The following is an 18,959-nucleotide window of genomic DNA, read 5'->3' on the forward strand; positions in this document are numbered from 1 at the left end:
ATCCAACCCTCCTGCTCGATGAGGGGAAAATCCTCCCCTATGTGTCTTTCTGTTGCCTTAACAAAAGTGTAAATGGGAATTAGATTAGCTGGGGGATTTAGAAGTTATCATAGTGGTAATTTGTAGATCTATGTGTGTGTGTAAAATCGTTTTTCTATTAATAAAGGTTTAATTTAGTTTTGTAAGAAACCTATAAGCCTCGGTGATTATATTAGGACTGAACTCAAGGAACACATCTTGAAATTTATACAAATTTCAAAACAGCTGTGGCAGTTGTTTCAAGTTTCCCTTTGGGATTTGAGCAGCTCAGTATTTACCATCGACTGTGCCATAACAGGAAGCACCTCAAATCTCACTCATGACAATACTTAAGACATTAATTTGCTTGGTCATAGCTTTTGAAAGATAAATACAAACAAGTACAATCAAAGTTTGATGATACATATCACTTTACAACATGAATTTATAAAGTCAACAAAGTAAAATAATTTATGACCTCATGGCAAATTATCTGCTTATTTGGAATGGGCTTTATCAGGTTTTTGTTGTACTACATGCTTGACAGATCTACTGGAATTTTTCGAGGATGTAACTAGTAGAGTTGATGAGGGGGAGCAGGTGGTTGTGGATTATTTGGACTTTCAGAAGGCTTTCGACAAAGTCCCACATAAGAGATTAGCATGTAAGATTAAAGTGCATGGGATTGGGGGTAGTGTATTGAGATGGATAGAAAAATGGTTGGCAGACAGGAAACAAACAGTAGGAATAAATGGGTATTTTTCCAAATGGCAGGCAGTGACTAGTCGGGTACTGCAGGGATCAGTTCTGGGACCCCAGCTATTCACAATATATATTAATGATTTAGATGAGGGAACTAAATGTAATATCTTCAAATTTGCAGATGAGTCAAGGCTGGGTGGGAAGGTGAGCTGTGAGGAGGATGCAGAGATGCTTCAGTGTGATTTGGACAAGCTGAGTGAGTGGGCAAACGCATGGCAGATGCAGTATAATATGGATAAATGTAAGGTTATCCACATTGGTAGCTAAAACAAGAAGGCAGATTATTATCTGAATAGCTATAAATTGAGAGAGGGGAATGTGCAATGAGACCTGCATGTCCTCGTACACCAGTCGCTGAAGATAAGCATGCAGGTGCAGCATGTGGTAAAGAAGGCAAATGGTATGTTGGCCTTCATAGTGAGAGAATTCGAGTGCAGGAGCAAGGATGTTTTGCTGCAATTATACAGGGCCTTGGTGAGACCACACCTGAAATATTGTGTGCAGTTTTGGTCTCCTTATCTGAGGAAGGATGTTCTTGCTATAGAGGGAGTGCAGTGAAGGTTTACCAGACTGATTCCTGGGATGGCGGGACTGACATATGAGGAGAGATTAAGTTGGTTAGGATTATATTCACTGGATTTCAGAAGAATGAGGGGGGATCTCATAGAAATCTATAAAATTCTAACGAGACTAGACATGGTAGATGCAGGAAGGATGAGGGTACGGGGTAGACTATTTAGGATTGAGATAAGGAGAAATTTCTTCACCCAGAAAGTGGGGAGCCTAGGGAATTCGCTACCACAGAAAGTAGTTGGGGCCAAAACATTGTATGTTTTCAAGAAGGAGTTAGATATAGCTCTTGGGGCAAAAGGGATTAAAGGATATGGGGAGAAAGCAGGAGCAGGCTATTGGATGATCAGCCATGATCATAATGAATGGTGGAGCAGGCTCGAAGGGCCGAATGGCCTACTCCTGCTTCTATTTTCTATGTTTCTATGTTACAGGTTACTAATGTTCAATTTACAATTGAAATTATATTGCTTTAGATCATCCCTTTTTACATCCAAAACTTATGATAGATGCGACTATAATTTGGGCAACCAATCAATAATCTGAGTAAAATCTCAAAAGGATTTGGAAAAATATATGCCAATTTAAGGCTTACTAGTTATAGGTCACCTTTAGTGCACAGAATAAACTATTTTAAACAAATTACTTGAATTCGACCTCAAGTTTTTCATTCCAACACGGCTGGGTTCCATCAGCAATACTTGTCTGATACATTGATTGCTGGAAGGTAACTTCCACAAAGGGTTGCACTTGAATCTATGCAAGATAAAAATACAATGTATTTATTTTTAGATATTTCACCATTCTCTCCAAACATAAGTGCAGTGATAATTTCCCAATCATAGTTTTGCAAAATTAGTTAAATGTTTTGATTGTAAGCATTCTGGTGAATGGAAACTTTTCCTAACAACATCTCATATTTATACAGTGCTTTTAACATAATAAAATGTTCCAAGATGCTTCACAGAAGAGATTTTAAGTCAGGTGACCCAAAGCTTGGTTAAAGAGGTAGGTTTTTATGAGTATTTTAGAGGAAGAAAGCAAGGTAGAGAGGCAGAGATGTGTAGGGAGAGTATTCCAGAGCTTAGGCCCAGGCAATTGAAGGCAAAATGGTGGAGCAATGGGATGCACAAAAGGCCAGAACTGAAGGAGTACAGATATCTCAAAGGGTTGTGGGGCTGAAGGAGATTACAGAGAAAGTGGGGTGAGGGGGGAATGGGAGGGGATGTGAGACCATGGAGAGATTTGAAAACAAAGATGGGAATTTTAAAATCAAGATGTTGCTTGACAGGGAGCCATTGTAGGTCATCGAGGACAGGGCTAAAAGATGAACAGGTCTTACTGCGATTTAAGACACAGGCAACAGAGTATTGGATGACCTCAAGTTTACGGAGGATAGAATGTGGGAGACCAGCCAGAAGTGTGTTGGAATAGTCAAATCTGGGGGTAAGAAAGGCATGAATGAGGGTTTCAGCAGCAGATGAGCTGGGATGGGGCGAAGTCAGGCGATGTTATCAAGTTGGAAATTGATGGTCTGAGTATTGGCACAAATACAAGGTCGGAAGTTCAGCTCTAATCAAATGTAACACCAAGGTTATGAACAGACTGGCTTAATCTCAGATTGTTGCCAGGAAGAAGGATAGAGTAAGTGGCCAGAGAAAAAAATTTGTAACGGGGATCAAAAACAATGGCTTCAGTCTTCCCAATGTTAATTGGAAGAAATTTCTGCTCATCCAATACTGGATGACAGATCAGCAATCTGACAATTTAGCAACAGTAGAGGAGTCAAGACATGTTGCTGTGAGGTAGCAAACATTATTAAAACAATGATATTCTGAACATAAGGGTTACTAAGAAATTCTCATAGGGTGGAACTTTCCTTGCCTGCTGGCTTTGGGCATCATGGGGGGCGTGAGCAGACAATATGGCAGGCAGGCCAAAAGTGGTTTCACAACATCGTGAAACCAGTTTGCAATCATCCACTCCGCCCATCAATGGGGAGCCGCATTTCCTGCCGCCACACATCGGGAACTTCATTGTAATACATGTGCATATCATTATAAGCCCTGCTCGCCGGAATCATCCCCCCATGCTGGATCATCCGATCACACCGAAGTGTTTCACAACTGAACATAAGCGACATGCACTTGGCGAGCTGCACTCACTAAGGACTTTGAGGCTTGTTTGCCTACCTTGCTTCAGGCAGCACTCACAGTCATCAGTGCCAGGCTTCGCAGGCAGCACAACATCACTTTTAGTGGGGCTCACTGGAAGGTCTCTATTTACAAGAACAGCCATAAGGCATGGGTGGCTTTTCAACAGCAGCAGGGCTATGGCTTGCTTGGGGAATGGGGAGAACTGGCCTCAGGCAAGGTAAGAGGCTGCAGGGTTAGGGCATCACTGGGGAAGTGGGGTATCTCAGGGTGTTTGTGGGGACACATGTTGATCAGTGAAAGTGGCCTCAAGAGGGTGAGGGCTGAGGAGGCAGTCTCCTGATGAGATGAGGCCAGATAGAGATGTGAGGCTGCGTGTGAGAGAGTGACTGGTGATGTCCGTTGAGCTGGCAGTGTGAGATGAATATGTATTGGCCTTGTGAGTGTGTGAGCTTAGAGTGATGGCACGGATGGGATCATTCATCCTCTTTCTGCACTAGATGATGAACCTCTTCTGTGCAGCATTGGCACTGATCACATCTGCCACCCCCTCCCAAGCCAGATGGTGACACCGATGGGCCTCCTGCGGCCAGGGCGGGGGTAGAGACCATCGCAGCAGGCTCCAACAGTGTCCAGAAGTCGTCCCAGGGATGCAGCACTGATTTGGAGGGCTGCAGTCTTTTTGCCTTTTGAAGCCATGTCTTGTGCTCAGCAGTCCTGGATTGGAAGCACTGAGAGGTGTGCGCGCAGCTGCACTTTAAATATGGTGCCCAGTGTGAAGAAGCAGTGAGGTGAAAATGTGGCGGGCATTGAATAGGCATGACTCCTGGGAATACATGATTAATGAGGTGGGTTTGGGGTGATACAGCGTGAAAAGCCACCATCGTGGCCAGTGGGTACCACCTGCTACCGCATTTAGTGCAAATCTGGGCTGGTTCCATCCATAATATATCAGACACAGAAGAGAATTGTAAACAAAAACATAGCACTCGTATTTGACAGCATGTCTGAGGAATTTGGGTGCCAGTTAGCAATAGTACTGAAGAATTGTGCTCCAGAACTTGCTGTGCCCTTAGCCAAGCTGTCCCAGTGCTGCTACAACACTGGTAACTACTGGAAAATATGGAAAACTGCCCCCTGTTCACAAAAAGCAGGACAAATCTAATCCGGCCAATTACCATCCCTTCAGTCTACTCTCGACCATCAGCAAAATGATGTAAGTCATCATTAACAGTGCTATCAAGTGGCACTTACTCAGCAAAAACCTGCTTACTAACACTCAGTTTGGGTTCCTCCAGGGCACTCAGTTCCTTATCCCATTACAACCTTAGTCCAAACATGGACAAAACAGCTGAATGCAAGAGGTGAGGTGAGAGTGACTGCCCTTGACATCAACGCAACATTTGACCGACACGGTATCAAGAAGCCCTAGCAAAACTGGAGTCACTTGGAATTGGGGGTAAAACTCTCCATTGCTTGGAGTCATAACTAGCACAAATGGAGATGGCTGTGGTTGTTGAAGATCAATCATCTCAGTCCCAGGACATCACTGTAGGAGTTCCTCAGGCTAGTATCCTAGGCCCAACCATCTTCAGCTGCTCTATCAATGACCTTCCCTCCATTGTAAGATCAGAAGTGGGAATTTTCCCTGATGATTGCACAATGTTCAGTACCATTCTCGAATCTTCAGGTACTGAAGCAGTCAGTACTGATATGCAGCAAAACCTGGACAACATTCAGGATAGGGCTGATAAGTGGCAAGTAACATTCACACCACACAAGTGCCAAGCAATGACCATCTCCTTCAAGAGAGAATCCAACCATCTTCGCTTGACATTCAATGGCATTACATTATTGAATTCCCCACTATCAACATCTTGGGAGTTACTATTGACTAGAAACTGAACTGGACCAGCCATATAAATACTGTGGCTACAAGGGCAGGTCAGAGTCTAGGAATTCTAAGGGGTTTAATCCACCTCCTGACTCCCTAAAGTCTGTCCACCAACTACAAGACACAAGTCAGGAATGTGACGGAATACTCTCCAATTGCCTGGATGAATGCAGCACCAACAACACTCAGCAAGCTCGATACCATCCAGGGCAAAACAGCCCCCTTTATTGGTACCCCATCCATCACCTTCAATGTCCATTCCATCCACTACTGCACAGTGGCAGCTGTGTGTGCCATCTACAAGATGCACTGCAGCACTCACCAAGCTCTTTCGACAGTACCTTCCAAACCCACAATCTCTACTGCCTAGAAGGACAAAGGCAGCAGATGCATGGGAACACCAACACCTGCAAGTTCCCCTCCAAGGCACACACCATCTGTACTTGGAACTACATCACTGGTGAGAGTGGAGTGTCATCCTCCGCAATTTTGACACCAATGGAGGAGGAAGATCTGGAAATCAGCCAGGTGGTGGCAATCCAGGCGGTAGCCAAAGGACGGATGAGAGTGGAGCACAGACCGGTCAAAGCATTATGAATTAATCATCCAAGTGGCACAGAGTTGTAGTTCCAGCTGTTCATTTGGCACCATTTGGTAAGCAAGGGAATGAGAGTAAGAATGTAATGTCACCTACATGCAGCAGGAGCTGATATTTTTTTATCTGGACTATTGTCAGTGGTCCATCAGGAGTGAAATGAAGCAGTACAGTCTGCAGAGGAGAAACAGCACTCTAAGGAAACAATCTCATGACTTATGGATATCCTACATCAGCACAGATGCACTCAAATTGGTGGGTCCTCATTCTCAGATAGAACAGGTGACACTATACTATGTAAGGAGTGCTTCATATTGTTAACAGGAGCAATTGGTGGTGGCAATGACAGCTATGGACAGTGCCCGTTGGAGGACTGAGGACAACTCTGTCTATGCTCAGCTGGACAAAACACTAAACTTCAGAGGTCATATACAAAGCAGGCCCTTGTGGAGCAGCAACATGTGTGAGCATCTGTCAGAATTTCCCTAGGCAGTGTGCACCCTTGCGCTGAGGATAGAGGAGTCCGTGCATGCCATTGGTGCCGCAATGGTTCAGGCATATGAGTGCATGATCAACTCCATTGAAAGAGTGGCCAACCTCATGGATAGTGATACTCAGCATGCCAATAAGTGGATGCATGCACACAGCAATGGCCTTGACAATATGTCAGTAACCATACAAAGCACTGATCACACAATAGCACTGATGGCTCAGCACCACAGGAAACACAGCCATGGGCTCTCCCATTCATGGTTAGCAAGGAAGTGCAGGTGGGTCCTGAGAGGGGAAAGAGGGCTGATGGCACTTGGGGCTCTCCTCAAGGTGTTACCCCCACCCCCCCCCACCCCACCCATGGGCCATGCCGTCGGCCTGAATGGCCCCAGCTACTCCCCCCCAGACCCCACTTACCTGATTGAAAGGGAAGCATCCTTGCATGGTATTTTCTTCTTCCAGGTGCAGCTCGAGCTGTGGCCACCTCCGATTGGTCAGCAACTACTGGGGTGGGCAGCCATCCTTAATAGGGATGACTACTCCAGCAGCAACTAGTTTCCTGATTCCCATAAAATGCAGTTCTGGGTCCTATGGAGCACTGAAGCTGGGTCATCGTCATCCCCAACCTTACCCCACCTCCCCACTTTTGGGCCCATTGGCGGCACCCCTGTTGCGAGAACGAACTCTGGCCAGCCTATGATCCATTCACTGTTCGTAAAAAGATACAGTTGGCTAACTACTTTAATTGTCTTCCTTCCTCAATTGCATGGATTGCGATTTCACTCCTGATCCTTCCACCCCCATCAAACTCAGAGGGAGGCAGGAACATGTTGGGATATCACCCTCACATCATTTCTTCTCATGTCTCCCAGCAACCCCCCACCTCCAAACATACCTCGACTGGCCTGGGAAACTTCCCCCATTCTACTTATGGGTCTACAACCCAAACTACTGAGCAAGTTAAATATTTGAATTTTGCTGGGTAATGCTTACATTCTGGCCTGAAATTTTATGGAGGTTTTCTCGGTCTTCCGTCATAACTTTGACCAGAGACAGGAATCACCCATCTTACAGTAATGAGATCACCCTGGCCAAAAGCATGAATCACACACTCTCTCCCTGAACATGATACTTTATTCGGACATTTTTTTCACCATTATTTCCATGTTGTCCTTGTCCCTCACATCTCTTCTATTGTCCAGCTTTATGGGTCTACACTTACCTGGTTCCACTCCTGCCTATCTAAATGCAGCCTACAATTCTCCAGCAATTACTTTCCTTCTTTACCACAAAGTTACCTTCAAATTTCCCATGGACCTTTCCTTGACCTCTTCCTTCTCCTTATCTATGTGCTTCCCTTTTGTCAGCAGCAGGTTAGCTTCTATATTACATGCTGATGATGCTGGTCTTTACATCTCCACCCCATCTCTTGAATCCATGACCACTGCTGTGCTGTTCTTCAACTAGCCATCAGGAAAGCAAAAGCTACCACTGAAATCATTACTCGTATCCAAGTTCCTACCAAACATGTTAGGCTGGATTTTTAGGTCCCACCAGAGACAGGAATAGAGGCATGTATGTGATGAAATTATCAGTGCTGGCCACATACCAGTTCCTGTTGCCAAACCCGCTGCTGGCGAGTTTCATGAGGATGGGAAAGTTCAGCCCCAATAACCCACCCAATTCACATATAAATTAAATTAAGCTAGTTAAAGGACTCATTGTACATTCGTAGAGGCCCAGCTAGAGATTTTGTTGTGGGCACATGGGTTGTACACTGTGTCTGGGTAGAATAGGTGCAGAAAGGTGGCAACACAGTGGGGATGCAGTCATGTTTGTTCCAAGAAATTAGATGGGTCCAGTGAAAAGAAGAACGGCTAAGAAGGGCACTCAACCAATGTCACACAGGTATTATTGTGTTTTACTCAAGTTGGCGGTCACTAAGCGTGCAGGCATGCAAGCAGTCATCGCCCTCGTGGAATTGGGGCATAAGAGGAATGGGGAATGTTTCCAGCCACCTACGCTAAAAGGAAGGCAGCACCTGGGCAATGGGAGCACGACTCTCAAATTTCACATCCAGTGGCGATAAGGAGCAACATCTTTGCAGGAAGGGCAGAGCTATGGGCATGAGGAGGGCAGAGGAGAGGGATGAGGGGGAGGAAAGCAAAAGAGGCCATAACCTCTGCATAGGATCTATCAGCAAAGAGGGAGCTCCCTGGACATGTCAGAGAATGAGTGTTGCAGGAGACTGCAACTCTCCAGGGAACTTGTTACAGAGATTTGTGCTCTCAAGGCGGAAGACCTCACACTTCACAGTACTGCTCACCATCCCCTGCCTTTAGCCAACAAAGTCACTGTAGCCTTGAATTTCTTTGCCCTTGAGCCCTTCCAAGAATTGGCTGCTGACCTTGGTGGCACCCCAGGAATGGCTGCATACCACAGCATCTCGCAGGTCACTGATGCCCTATTTGTATGAGCTGAACAGCACATTTAATTCCAGACAGATGGGGCCTTGCTGGCACACAGGTATTTGTCTCTATCGTTGGATGCCTGCAGGTGTAGGGCATCATCAAATGTATTCAGTGAGCAGGTAAATACGGCAGGCATACATCAAAAGGTTCTATTTTAGATGGTGCTCTGGAATTGTGTTCTTACAACCATCCCAGAATATTTCAAAGGCCTCAGTCAGGGGCAATACAACTAAAATTTAATTTATTGATGGTTCATCCAAACTAGATTAAACAAAAATAATAAAAAGTAGCTACAAAATAATGAAATCAAGGTTAATCAAAATAAAATTTATTTTCAATGGTCATTAGTCATAGAAACCATACAGAAAGTGAGTGTATAGGGAAAAACAACCATCAGTAATTTCATGACAGTGTTTCCGATCAGCCAACATAACTTCTAGAGAAACCCAGCAGTAGCTTTAAGCACTCTGACAAACTATTTTGCATATACCCATATTTTCGCACTACACCTTGCATTGTTGGCAAGTCATGCAGTCAATGAAATATGGCAAGAAAGAAATACAATATGTGCGATTGAGGAAGGAAGACAATTAAAGTAATTACTTGCAAGTTGCATACTTACAGACTCACGTAATTGGCTGATGGCCAGGTCCTATTCTGTCATTAGTTCAGTCGGGTTCTCTTCTTGAACTGTACCATGATAGTTGCTCTTAACCAAGCAAGGTTATGTACAATCCATCAGGTTGCAATCATCTTTAATGGATAGCCTAGCCTTGCATAATTGTGTTGGTGTGGAAAATGTACCAGGCAACAGATAGAATCATAGAATCATAGGAAGTTTATTGCACAGAAAGATGCCATTAGGCACCAGCAAAAGAAACGAGCCACCCAGCCTAATCCCACTTTCCAGCGTTTGGTCTGTAGCCCTGCAGGTTACGGCACTTAAGGTGCAAACTCAGACACCTTTCAAATGAGTTGAAGGTTTCTGCCTCTCTACCCTTTCAGGCAGTGGGTTCCAGACCGCTACAACACTCTAGGTGAAAAAAATTTCCTCATCTCCCCTCTAATCCTTCTACTGATCAATTTAAATCTATACCCCCTAGTCACTGACCCCTCTACTAAAGTAAATAGACCTTCCCATCCACTCTATCCAGGCCGCTCACAATTTTTTATGTCTCAATTAAATCTCCCCTCAGCCTTCTCTGTTCCAAGGAGAACAAGCCCAACTTATCCAATCTTTCCTCATAGCTGCCATTGTCCCCCCAGCTTTTGCATTCTCTATGGTAATGCCGCCACCAATTAGAGTCCACTTGCCAACCAATCATCACCTTTTTCTCATGCAATATAAATTTGTTGTTCCCTTTGAAATTTGATATTCTTGCGATTCTATCCTGATGTGCGCAAAACATAAACCTTCAACATCATGGCCGGGATTTTCAGGTCCTGGTGTGGCGGGGCCCGCCATGGGGGATGAGGCGGCACAGCCAAAAGTCCATTGACTTTCAATGGGGCCAGACAATCCCAGCAGTGGGTGGGGCTGAAAAGTCCCGCCCCATGTCTCTTTTTTCAACAATACTCAAGTCCTGTACTACCAAGAGACTATTAATATTTTTAAAACAAAAACAGAATTACCTGGAAAAACTCAGCAGGTCTGGCAGCATTGGCGGAGAAGAAAAGAGTTGACGTTTTGAGTCCTCATGACCCTTCAACAGTACTGATTTTTCTTTACAATGAGAGGGGTGAAATATAAGCTGGTTTAAGATGGGGGTGGGGGGGAAGAGAAGTGGAGGGGGGGTGTTGTAGGGACAAGCAAGCAGTGATAGGAGCAGATCATCAAAATCTGTCACAGACAAAGAAACAAAAGAACACAGGTGTTGAAGTTGGTGATATTATCTAAACGAATGTGCTAATTAAGAATGGATGGCAGGGCACTCAAGGTATAGCTCTAGTGGGGATGGGGGGGCATAAAAGATTTAAAAATAATGGAAATAGGTGGGAAGAGAAAAATCTATATAAATTATTGAAAAGAAAACAAAAGGAAGGGGGAAGAAACAGAAAGGGGGTGGGGATGGAGGAGGGAGCTCAAGACCTAAAGTTGTTGAATTCAATATTCAGTCCGGAAGGCTGTAAAGTGCCTAGTCGGAAGATGAGGTGCTGTTCCTCCAGTTTGCATTGGGCAGGCCAAGGACAGACATGTGGGCAAGAGAGCAGGGTGGAGTGTTAAAAAGACAAGTGACAGGGAGGTTTGGGTCATTCTTGCAGACAGGCCGCAGGTGTTCTGCAAAGCAGTCGCCCAGTTTACATTTGGTCTCTCCAATGTAGAGGAGACCGCATTGGGAGCAACGAATACAGTAGACTAAGTTGGGGGAAATGCAAGTGAAATGCTGCTTCACTTGAAAGGAGTGTTTGGGCCCTTGGACGGTGAGAAGAGAGGAAATGAAGGGGCGGTGTTACATCTTTTGCGTGGGCATGGGGAGGTGCCATAGGTGGCGGTTGAGGAGTAGGGGGTGATGGAGGAGTGGACCAGGGTGTCCCGGAGGGAACGATCCCTACAGAATGCCGACTGGGCGGTGAAGGGAAGATGTGTTTGGTGGTGGCATCATGCTGGAGTTGGCGGAAATGGCGGAGGATGATCCTTTGAAAGCGGAGGCTGGTGGGGTGATAAGTGAGGACAAGGGGGACCCTATCATGTTTCTGGGAGGGAGGAGAAGGCGTCAGGGCGGATGCGCGGGAGATGGGCCGGACACGGTTGAGGGCCCTGTCAACGAACATGGGTGGAAAATCTCGGTTAAGGAAGAAGGAGGACATGTCAGAGGAACTGTTTTTGAAGGTAGCATCATCGGAACAGATGCGAGGGAGGCGAAGGAACTGAGAGAATGGGATGGAGTCCTTACAGGAAGCGGGGTGTGAGGAGCTGTAGTCGAGGTAGCTGTGGGAGTCGGTAGGCTTGTAATGGATATTGGTGGACAGTCTATCACCAGAGATTGAGACAGAGAGGTCAAGGAAGGGAAGGGAAGTGTCAGAGATGGACCACATGAAAATGATGGAGGGGTGGAGATTGGAAGCAAAATTAATAAATTTTTCCAAGTCCCGACAAGAGCATGAAGCAGCACCGAAGTAATCATCGATGTATCGGAGAAAGAATTGTGGAAGGGGGCCGGAGTAGGACTGGAATAAGGAATGTTCCACATACCCCATAAAGAGACAGGAATAGCTGGGGCCCATGCGGGTACCCATAGCCACACCTTTTAATTGGAGGAAGTGAGAGGAGTTGAAGGAGAAATTGTTCAGTGTGAGAACAAGTTCAGCCAGACGGAGGAGTGTAGTGGTGGATGGGGATTGTTCGGGCCTCTGTTCGAGGAAAAAGCTAAGGGCCCTCAGACCATCCTGGTGGGGGATGGAGGTGTAGAGGGATTGGATGTCCATGGTGAAGAGGAAGCGGTTGGAGCCAGGGAACTGGAAATTGTTGATGTGACGTAAGGTGTCAGAGGAATCACGGAAGTAGGTGGGAAGGGTCTGGACAAGGGGAGAGAGAAGGGAGTCAAGATAACAAGAAATGAGTTCTGTGGGGCAGGAGCAAGCTGACACGATCGGGCTACCGGGACAGTTCTGTTTGTGGATTTTAGGTATGAGGTAGAAGCGGGCCGTCCGAGGTTGGGCGACTATCAGATTGGAAGCTGTGGGAGGAAGATCCCCAGAGGAGATGAGGTCAGTGACAGTCCTGGAAACAATGGCTTGATGTTCAGTGGTGGGTCATGGTCCAGGGAGAGGTAGGAGGAAGTGTCTGTGAGTTGACGCTCAGCCTCCGCGAGGTAGAGGTCAGTGCGCCAGACAACAGCAACACCACCCTTGTCACCGGGTTTGATGACAATGTCAGGGTTGGACCTGAGAGAACGGAGTGCAGTAAGTTCAGAGAGAGAGAAATTAGATTGGGTGAGAGGAGCAGAGAAATTGAGACAACTAATGTCACACCGACAGTTCTCAATGAAAAGATCAAGAGAAGGTAAGAATCCAGAGGGAGGGGTCCAGGTGGAGGGAGAATATTGGAGGTGGGTAAAAGGATCCGTTGAACGGGGAGAGGACTCCTGCCCAAAGAAGTGAGCCCGGAGACGAAGACGGCGGAAGAAGAGTTCAGCATCGTGCCAAGCCCGAAATTCATTGAGATGAGGGCGTAAAGGTATGAAACTAAGTCCTTTGCTAAGCACTGAACGTTCAGCGTCGGAGAGGGGAAGGTCAGGAGGTATAGTGAATACAAGGCTGGGGCTGGGATAGGAAGATGGGGTGGGGACAGAGGGACAGGCAGGGGTGGAGGGTCCTAGATGGGTGTTGCTGTCAATGAGTTGTTGGAGCTTGCGTTCCTTGGCACTTGAGAGAAAGAGAAAGACGCCTTGTTGAGGCGTCGGATGAGACGAAGAATAAAATGAAACTGGGGGCACACGCAGCTTTGATAAAGGGTACAGCGGTGCTGCTGGAGGGAGAGGTCGAGTGTGTTCATATGGCGGCGCATGGTACTGAGTGTGGATCTCAGAATGTGACGGGAACAGCAGTCCAAGAAACGTTTTATGTCCCGGGGATACCTGTAATCGTGGGTGGGTTTGAAACATGAGGGGTGGAATTTCAGTTGAAATCCACGTGGGGTAAGTCGGAGACAGAGACAGTCATTAGCACATTCGTTTAGATAATATCACCAAATTCAACACCTCTGTGTTCTTTTGTTCCTTTGTCTGTGATATCTTTTGATGATCTGCTCCTATCACTGCTTGCTTGTCCCTACAACAACACCCCCCTCCACTTCTCTTCCCCCCACACCCCCCCCCCACACCTTAAACCAGCTTATATTTCACCCCTCTCATTGTAAAGAAAAATCAGTTCTGTTGAAGAGTCATGAGGACTCGAAACGTCAACTCTTTTCTTCTCCGCCGATGCTGCCAGACCTGCTGAGTTTTTCCAGGTAATTCTGTTTTTGTTTTGGATTTCCAGCATCCGCAGTTTTTTGTTTTTATTAATATTTTTACTTGAGGCCTTACTGATTTTAGTCCTGCAGTCCTGCACTGCAGCTCCTGAGCTCCTCCACTGTATTATTCAGTGCTTCGTGAAACAGGAGAAAAGCAGGCCTCAGCCACCTCCACCTGACAATGCAAATCCCCTGTACCTAATATGTATCATCAGTAGGGGTAGGGCATCATATTATCAACCCCAATCTTTTTAAATAGAGTCACAAAAAAACAGAACAATTTTACTGAGTTGGCGTTTTAAGATTGCTTCAGGATGTCCTGAGATTGTAAAAGGCACTATATATAAGGCTATATAAAATATACTATATAAAAGGCATTCTTATAATTTTATTAATTTATTAATACTATTGATATTCATTATTTTTTTGTTTTGTTTCTCAGAAATAATTTTAAAAGGAAGCCAATGATGTAACATTTGGCCGAGAGCAGTGCTTTTATACCTGATTAAAAGGATCCTCTTCACCTTCAGGTTTCCTGAAATGTATACTGCCTGACATACCAGGCACAGAGGACAATAGAGTGTGCAATGGTTGTGGCCTAAGAATGAAATCATTCCACAATATATAGTGATTTTCCTGTCTAAAAGTTTACATGTTCAAGAACAGAGCATACAAAATAACATATGACAGCCCTTCTTCATTTACATTCTAAGAACATGCTTCAGGATATATATATATATATATATATAAGCTGATCTAACTGCAATTGCACAAAACAAATATCTTCCATTTAAAGTAACAAATATTTTTTGTGAAAATCTACCTCAGTGACAAAGACTGGATTTTCATAGAGTCGGGAAGATTCTGTGGACCTTTACAAATGGTGGGTGACCTGGATGCAAAAGACCCACTTCAATTTTCACAAATCAATCTTTTTCCAACAGAGGCTAGGGGCAGGATGTGACTCACAAAGGACAAAAATCCAAACTCAGCAGGGTTATTTGAACATAGTGCTGGGTTCAAACAGACCCCATTTTGCCTGGTCCACTGCAATGTGGGAGTCATGCATTGATAGAGTAAATGTAAATGCTCTTGCAGTGCATCTTTAAGTGTCATTTTTTTTAAATCACCTGCTCCTTCAACATGAAAATAAAAGCCTTCAGTGAGAGTTAAAAAATTCTCTGCTGTATTGCTTTGATTGACAGGCCATTTAGTATAGGTTAGAAAAAAATCAGTTTATGCAGTTTCAATAGAGGTCTTTCTTGATGTCATGCCCTGAAAGAGATCATGAACTGTTTAAATTAAACCTTACTTTCTGTTTATTTAAAAATGGACTTTGCTGGGCCAAAGGCATGGCTGCTGCAGGTCACATAATTTACAAGTTGGATACAGTTCTGGAAAAATCCAACAGTAATTACAAGACAAAGCTCAACCCTCACCCTTGTGGAATCTCACACCTATCATTGTGTGCACCCATTACAATCAATGAAACAAGGGAGTAGCAGACAGTCTGTCTCTCCAGCCTGGACTTATAACAAAGTGAGAGAACCTTTGAACTTGTTATACCTGCAGAAGTGCTAATAGCCACCATCTATCTCCTCAGGTGACAATGGATTTTGACCAGAGATATAGGGCAGGATCATCTCAGATTCACTGGCATCAGTATTGGAACAGGAGGGATCTTTACCGTTGGGACGGTCTCCACCTGAACCTATCTGGGATCAATGTTCTAGCAAAAAGGGTAAATAGGGTGGTCAACAGGACGTTAAACTAGAAAGTTGGGGGGGGGGAGGGAAGGGTAAAACTCCAAGAAATATGACCAATGGGAAACAAAGCAGCAGGTTAGCGTTTGGGGGCTGGATTCAACTTCATGTAAAATTATGAAAAAACTGAAAAGAAAGGAGAGCCCAGGAGAGGCTATTAAGGTCTCCAGAACACAAAATAGGACAGAGTGTTTGGAAAGGGCTAGGAATCTAACTTCAAGCACGACAGATAAAGGGACGACGATGAGAAAGGGGACGGGAAATATAAGACTGAAGGTGTTGTATCTGAATGCACACATATACGAAATAAGGTAAATGAGCTTGGGGCGCAGATTGAAATTGGCAGGTATGATGTGGTGGGCATTACGGAGACATGGCTGCAAAGGGATCAGGACTGGGAGCTAAATATCCAAGGATATACATCCTATCGAAAAGATAGGCAGGTTGGCACAGGGGGTGGGGTTGCCTTGTTAGTAAGAAATGAAATTAAATCGATAGCAAGAAATGATATAGGGTCAGATGATGTAGAATCTGTGTGGGTAGAGTTGAGGAACCGCAAAGGTAAAAAAACCATAATGGGAGTTATGTACAAGCCTCCAAACAGTAGTCAGGATGAGGGGCACAAGATACACCAGGAGATAGAAAAGGTGTGTAAGAAAGGCAAGGTTACAGTGATCATGGGAGATTTCAATATGCAGGTAGACTGGGAAAATCAGGTTGGTAGTGGATCCCAAGAAAAGGAATTTGTGGAATGTCTACGAGATGGCTTTTTGGAGCAGCTTGTGGTGGTGCCCACTAGGGAACAGGCAATTATAGGTTTAGTGATGTGTAATAAGGCAGATTTGATAAGGGAGCTTAAGGTGAAGGAACCCTTAGGACGAAGTGACCATAATATGATATAATTTACCCTGCAATTTGGGAAGAAAAAGCTGGAATCAGATGTAACGGTATTACATTGAATAAAGGCAACTACAGAGGCATGAGGGAGGAGCTGGCCAGAACTGACTGGGAAATGAGCCTAGCAGGAAAGATAGTGGAACAGCAATGGCAGGAGTTTCTGGGAGTAATTTGGGAGACACAGCAAAAATTCATCCTTAGGAAGAAGAAGCATACTAAAGGGAAGACGAGGCAACCATGGCTGACAAGGGAAGTCAGGGACAGCATAAAAGCTAAAGAGAAAGCATACAATGCGGCGAAGAGCAGTGGGAAACCAGGGGACTGGGAAGCCTACAAAGACCAACAGAGGACAACTAAAAAAGAAATAAGGAGGGAGAAGATTAAATATGAGGGTAAACTAGCCACTAATATAAAAGAAGATTGCAAGAGTATTTTTTAGATATATAAAGGGTAAGAGAGAGGCAAAAGTGGACATTGGGCCGCTGGAAAATGATGCTGGAGAAGTAGTAGTGGGGAACAAAGAAATGGCGGATGAACTGAATAGGTACTTTGCATCAGTCTTCACAGTGGAAGACACGAGTGACATCCCCAAAGTTCAAGAGAATCGGGGGGCAGAGGTGAGTATGGTGGCCATCACCCAGGAGAAGGTGCCAGGAAAACTGAAAGGTCTTGAGGTGGATAAATCACCTGGACCAGATGGATTACGCCCCAGAGTTCTGAAGGAGATAGCTGAACAGATAGTGGAGGCATTAGTGGCGATCTTTCAGGAATCACTGGAGTCAGGGAGGGTCCCAGAGGACTGGAAAATCACTAATGTAACCCCTATATTTAAGAAGGGAGTGAGGCAAAAGATGGGAAATTACAGGTCAATTAGCCTGACTTCAGTCGTTGATAAGATTTTACAGTCCATTATTAAGGATGAGATTTCAGAATACTTGGAAGTGCGTGGTAAAATCAGGTAAAGTCAGCATGGTTTCATCATGGATAGAAGATTGGCTGTCTGGCGGGAGGCAGAGAGTGGGGATAAGGGGGTCCTTCTCAGAATGGCAGCCGGTGACTAGTGGAGTTCTGCAGGGGTCAGTGTTGGGACCACAACTTTTCACTTTATACATTAATGATCTAGATGAAGGAACTGAGGGCATCCTGGCTAAGTTTGCAGATGATACAAAGATAGGTGGAGGGACAGGTAGTATTGAGGAGATGGGGAGGCTGCAGAAGAATTTGGATAAGTTAGGAGAATGGGCAAAGAAGTGGCAGATGGAATACAATGTGGGAAAGTGTGAGGTCATGCACTTTGGTAAGAAGAATAGAGGCATAGATTATTTTCTAAATGGGGAGAGAATTCAGAAATCTGAAGTGTAAAGGGACTTGGGAGTCCTAGTCCAGGATTTTCTTAAGGTTACCTTGCAGGTTGATGCGGTAGTTAGGAAGGCAAATGCAATGTTGGTATTTATTTCGAGAGGACTAGAATATAAAAGCAGGGATGTGTTGCTGAGACTTTATAAAGCTCTGGTCAGACCACATTTAGAATATCGTGGGCAATTTTGGGCCCCGTATCTCAGAAAGGATGTGCTGGCCCCGGAGAGGGTCCAGAGGAGGTTCACGAGAATGATCCCAGGAATGAAAGGCTTAACATATGAGGAAGGTTTGAGGACTATGGGTCTCTACTCGATGGAGTTTAGAAGGATGAGGGGGGGATCTGATTGAAACTTACAGAATACTGAAAAGCCAGGATAGAGTGGACGTGGGGAAGAAGTTTCCATTAGTAGGATAGACTAGGACCCGAGGGCACAGCCTCAGAGAAAAGGGAAGACCTGTTAGAACAGAGATGAGGAGAAACTTCTTTAGCCAGAGAATGGTGCATCTATGGAATTCATTGCCACAGAAGGCTGTGGTGGCCAGGTCATTGAATGTATTTAAGACCGAGATAGATAGGTTCTTGATTGGTAAGGGGATCAAAGGTTACGGGGAGAAGGCTGGAGAATGGGGTTGAGAAACTTATCAGCCATGATTGAATGGCAGAGCAGACTCGATGGGCAGAATGGCCTAATTTCTGCTCCTATGTCTTATGGTCTTATGGATTTGTACTAAATGTGGTTTTACCCACCGGTCACGATGGTAGGTTTTCACACCATATCGTCATAAACCCCCGCCATATTATTTATGCATTCCCAGAAAACTACTTTTCCATGGTGGGCAGACTCCGATTTGACTGCCACACCATCACCTCACTGCTTCATCACGCCAGGCACCACATTTAAAGTACAGCCGCAGTCAGTGCTTCCAGCCCAGGACTGCAGCAAACAAGACATGGCCCCGAAAGACAAAAAGACTGCAGCCCTCAAGTGCCCTTTGGACGCCGTGCAGGTCCGCTATGATTTTCTCTGGAC

The 18,959-nt window shown here is 45.1% G+C and overlaps 1 protein-coding gene across 1 annotated transcript in view; it reads right to left on the minus strand.

Moving 5' to 3' along the window:
• The window catches only part of LOC121289681 (protein CC2D2B-like), a 365,202-nt gene that overhangs the window by 183,806 nt on the left and 162,437 nt on the right, over positions 1–18,959 (minus strand). Inside the window, exon 29 of the mRNA XM_041209305.1 lies at positions 1,997–2,106. Within this exon, the coding sequence (XP_041065239.1) occupies positions 1,997–2,106 (110 nt within the window). The remainder of the gene's footprint in view (positions 1–1,996; positions 2,107–18,959) is intronic.

This window comes from Carcharodon carcharias, chromosome 17 (genome assembly GCF_017639515.1).
Source record: "Carcharodon carcharias isolate sCarCar2 chromosome 17, sCarCar2.pri, whole genome shotgun sequence".
Taxonomy (NCBI): domain Eukaryota; kingdom Metazoa; phylum Chordata; class Chondrichthyes; order Lamniformes; family Lamnidae; genus Carcharodon; species Carcharodon carcharias.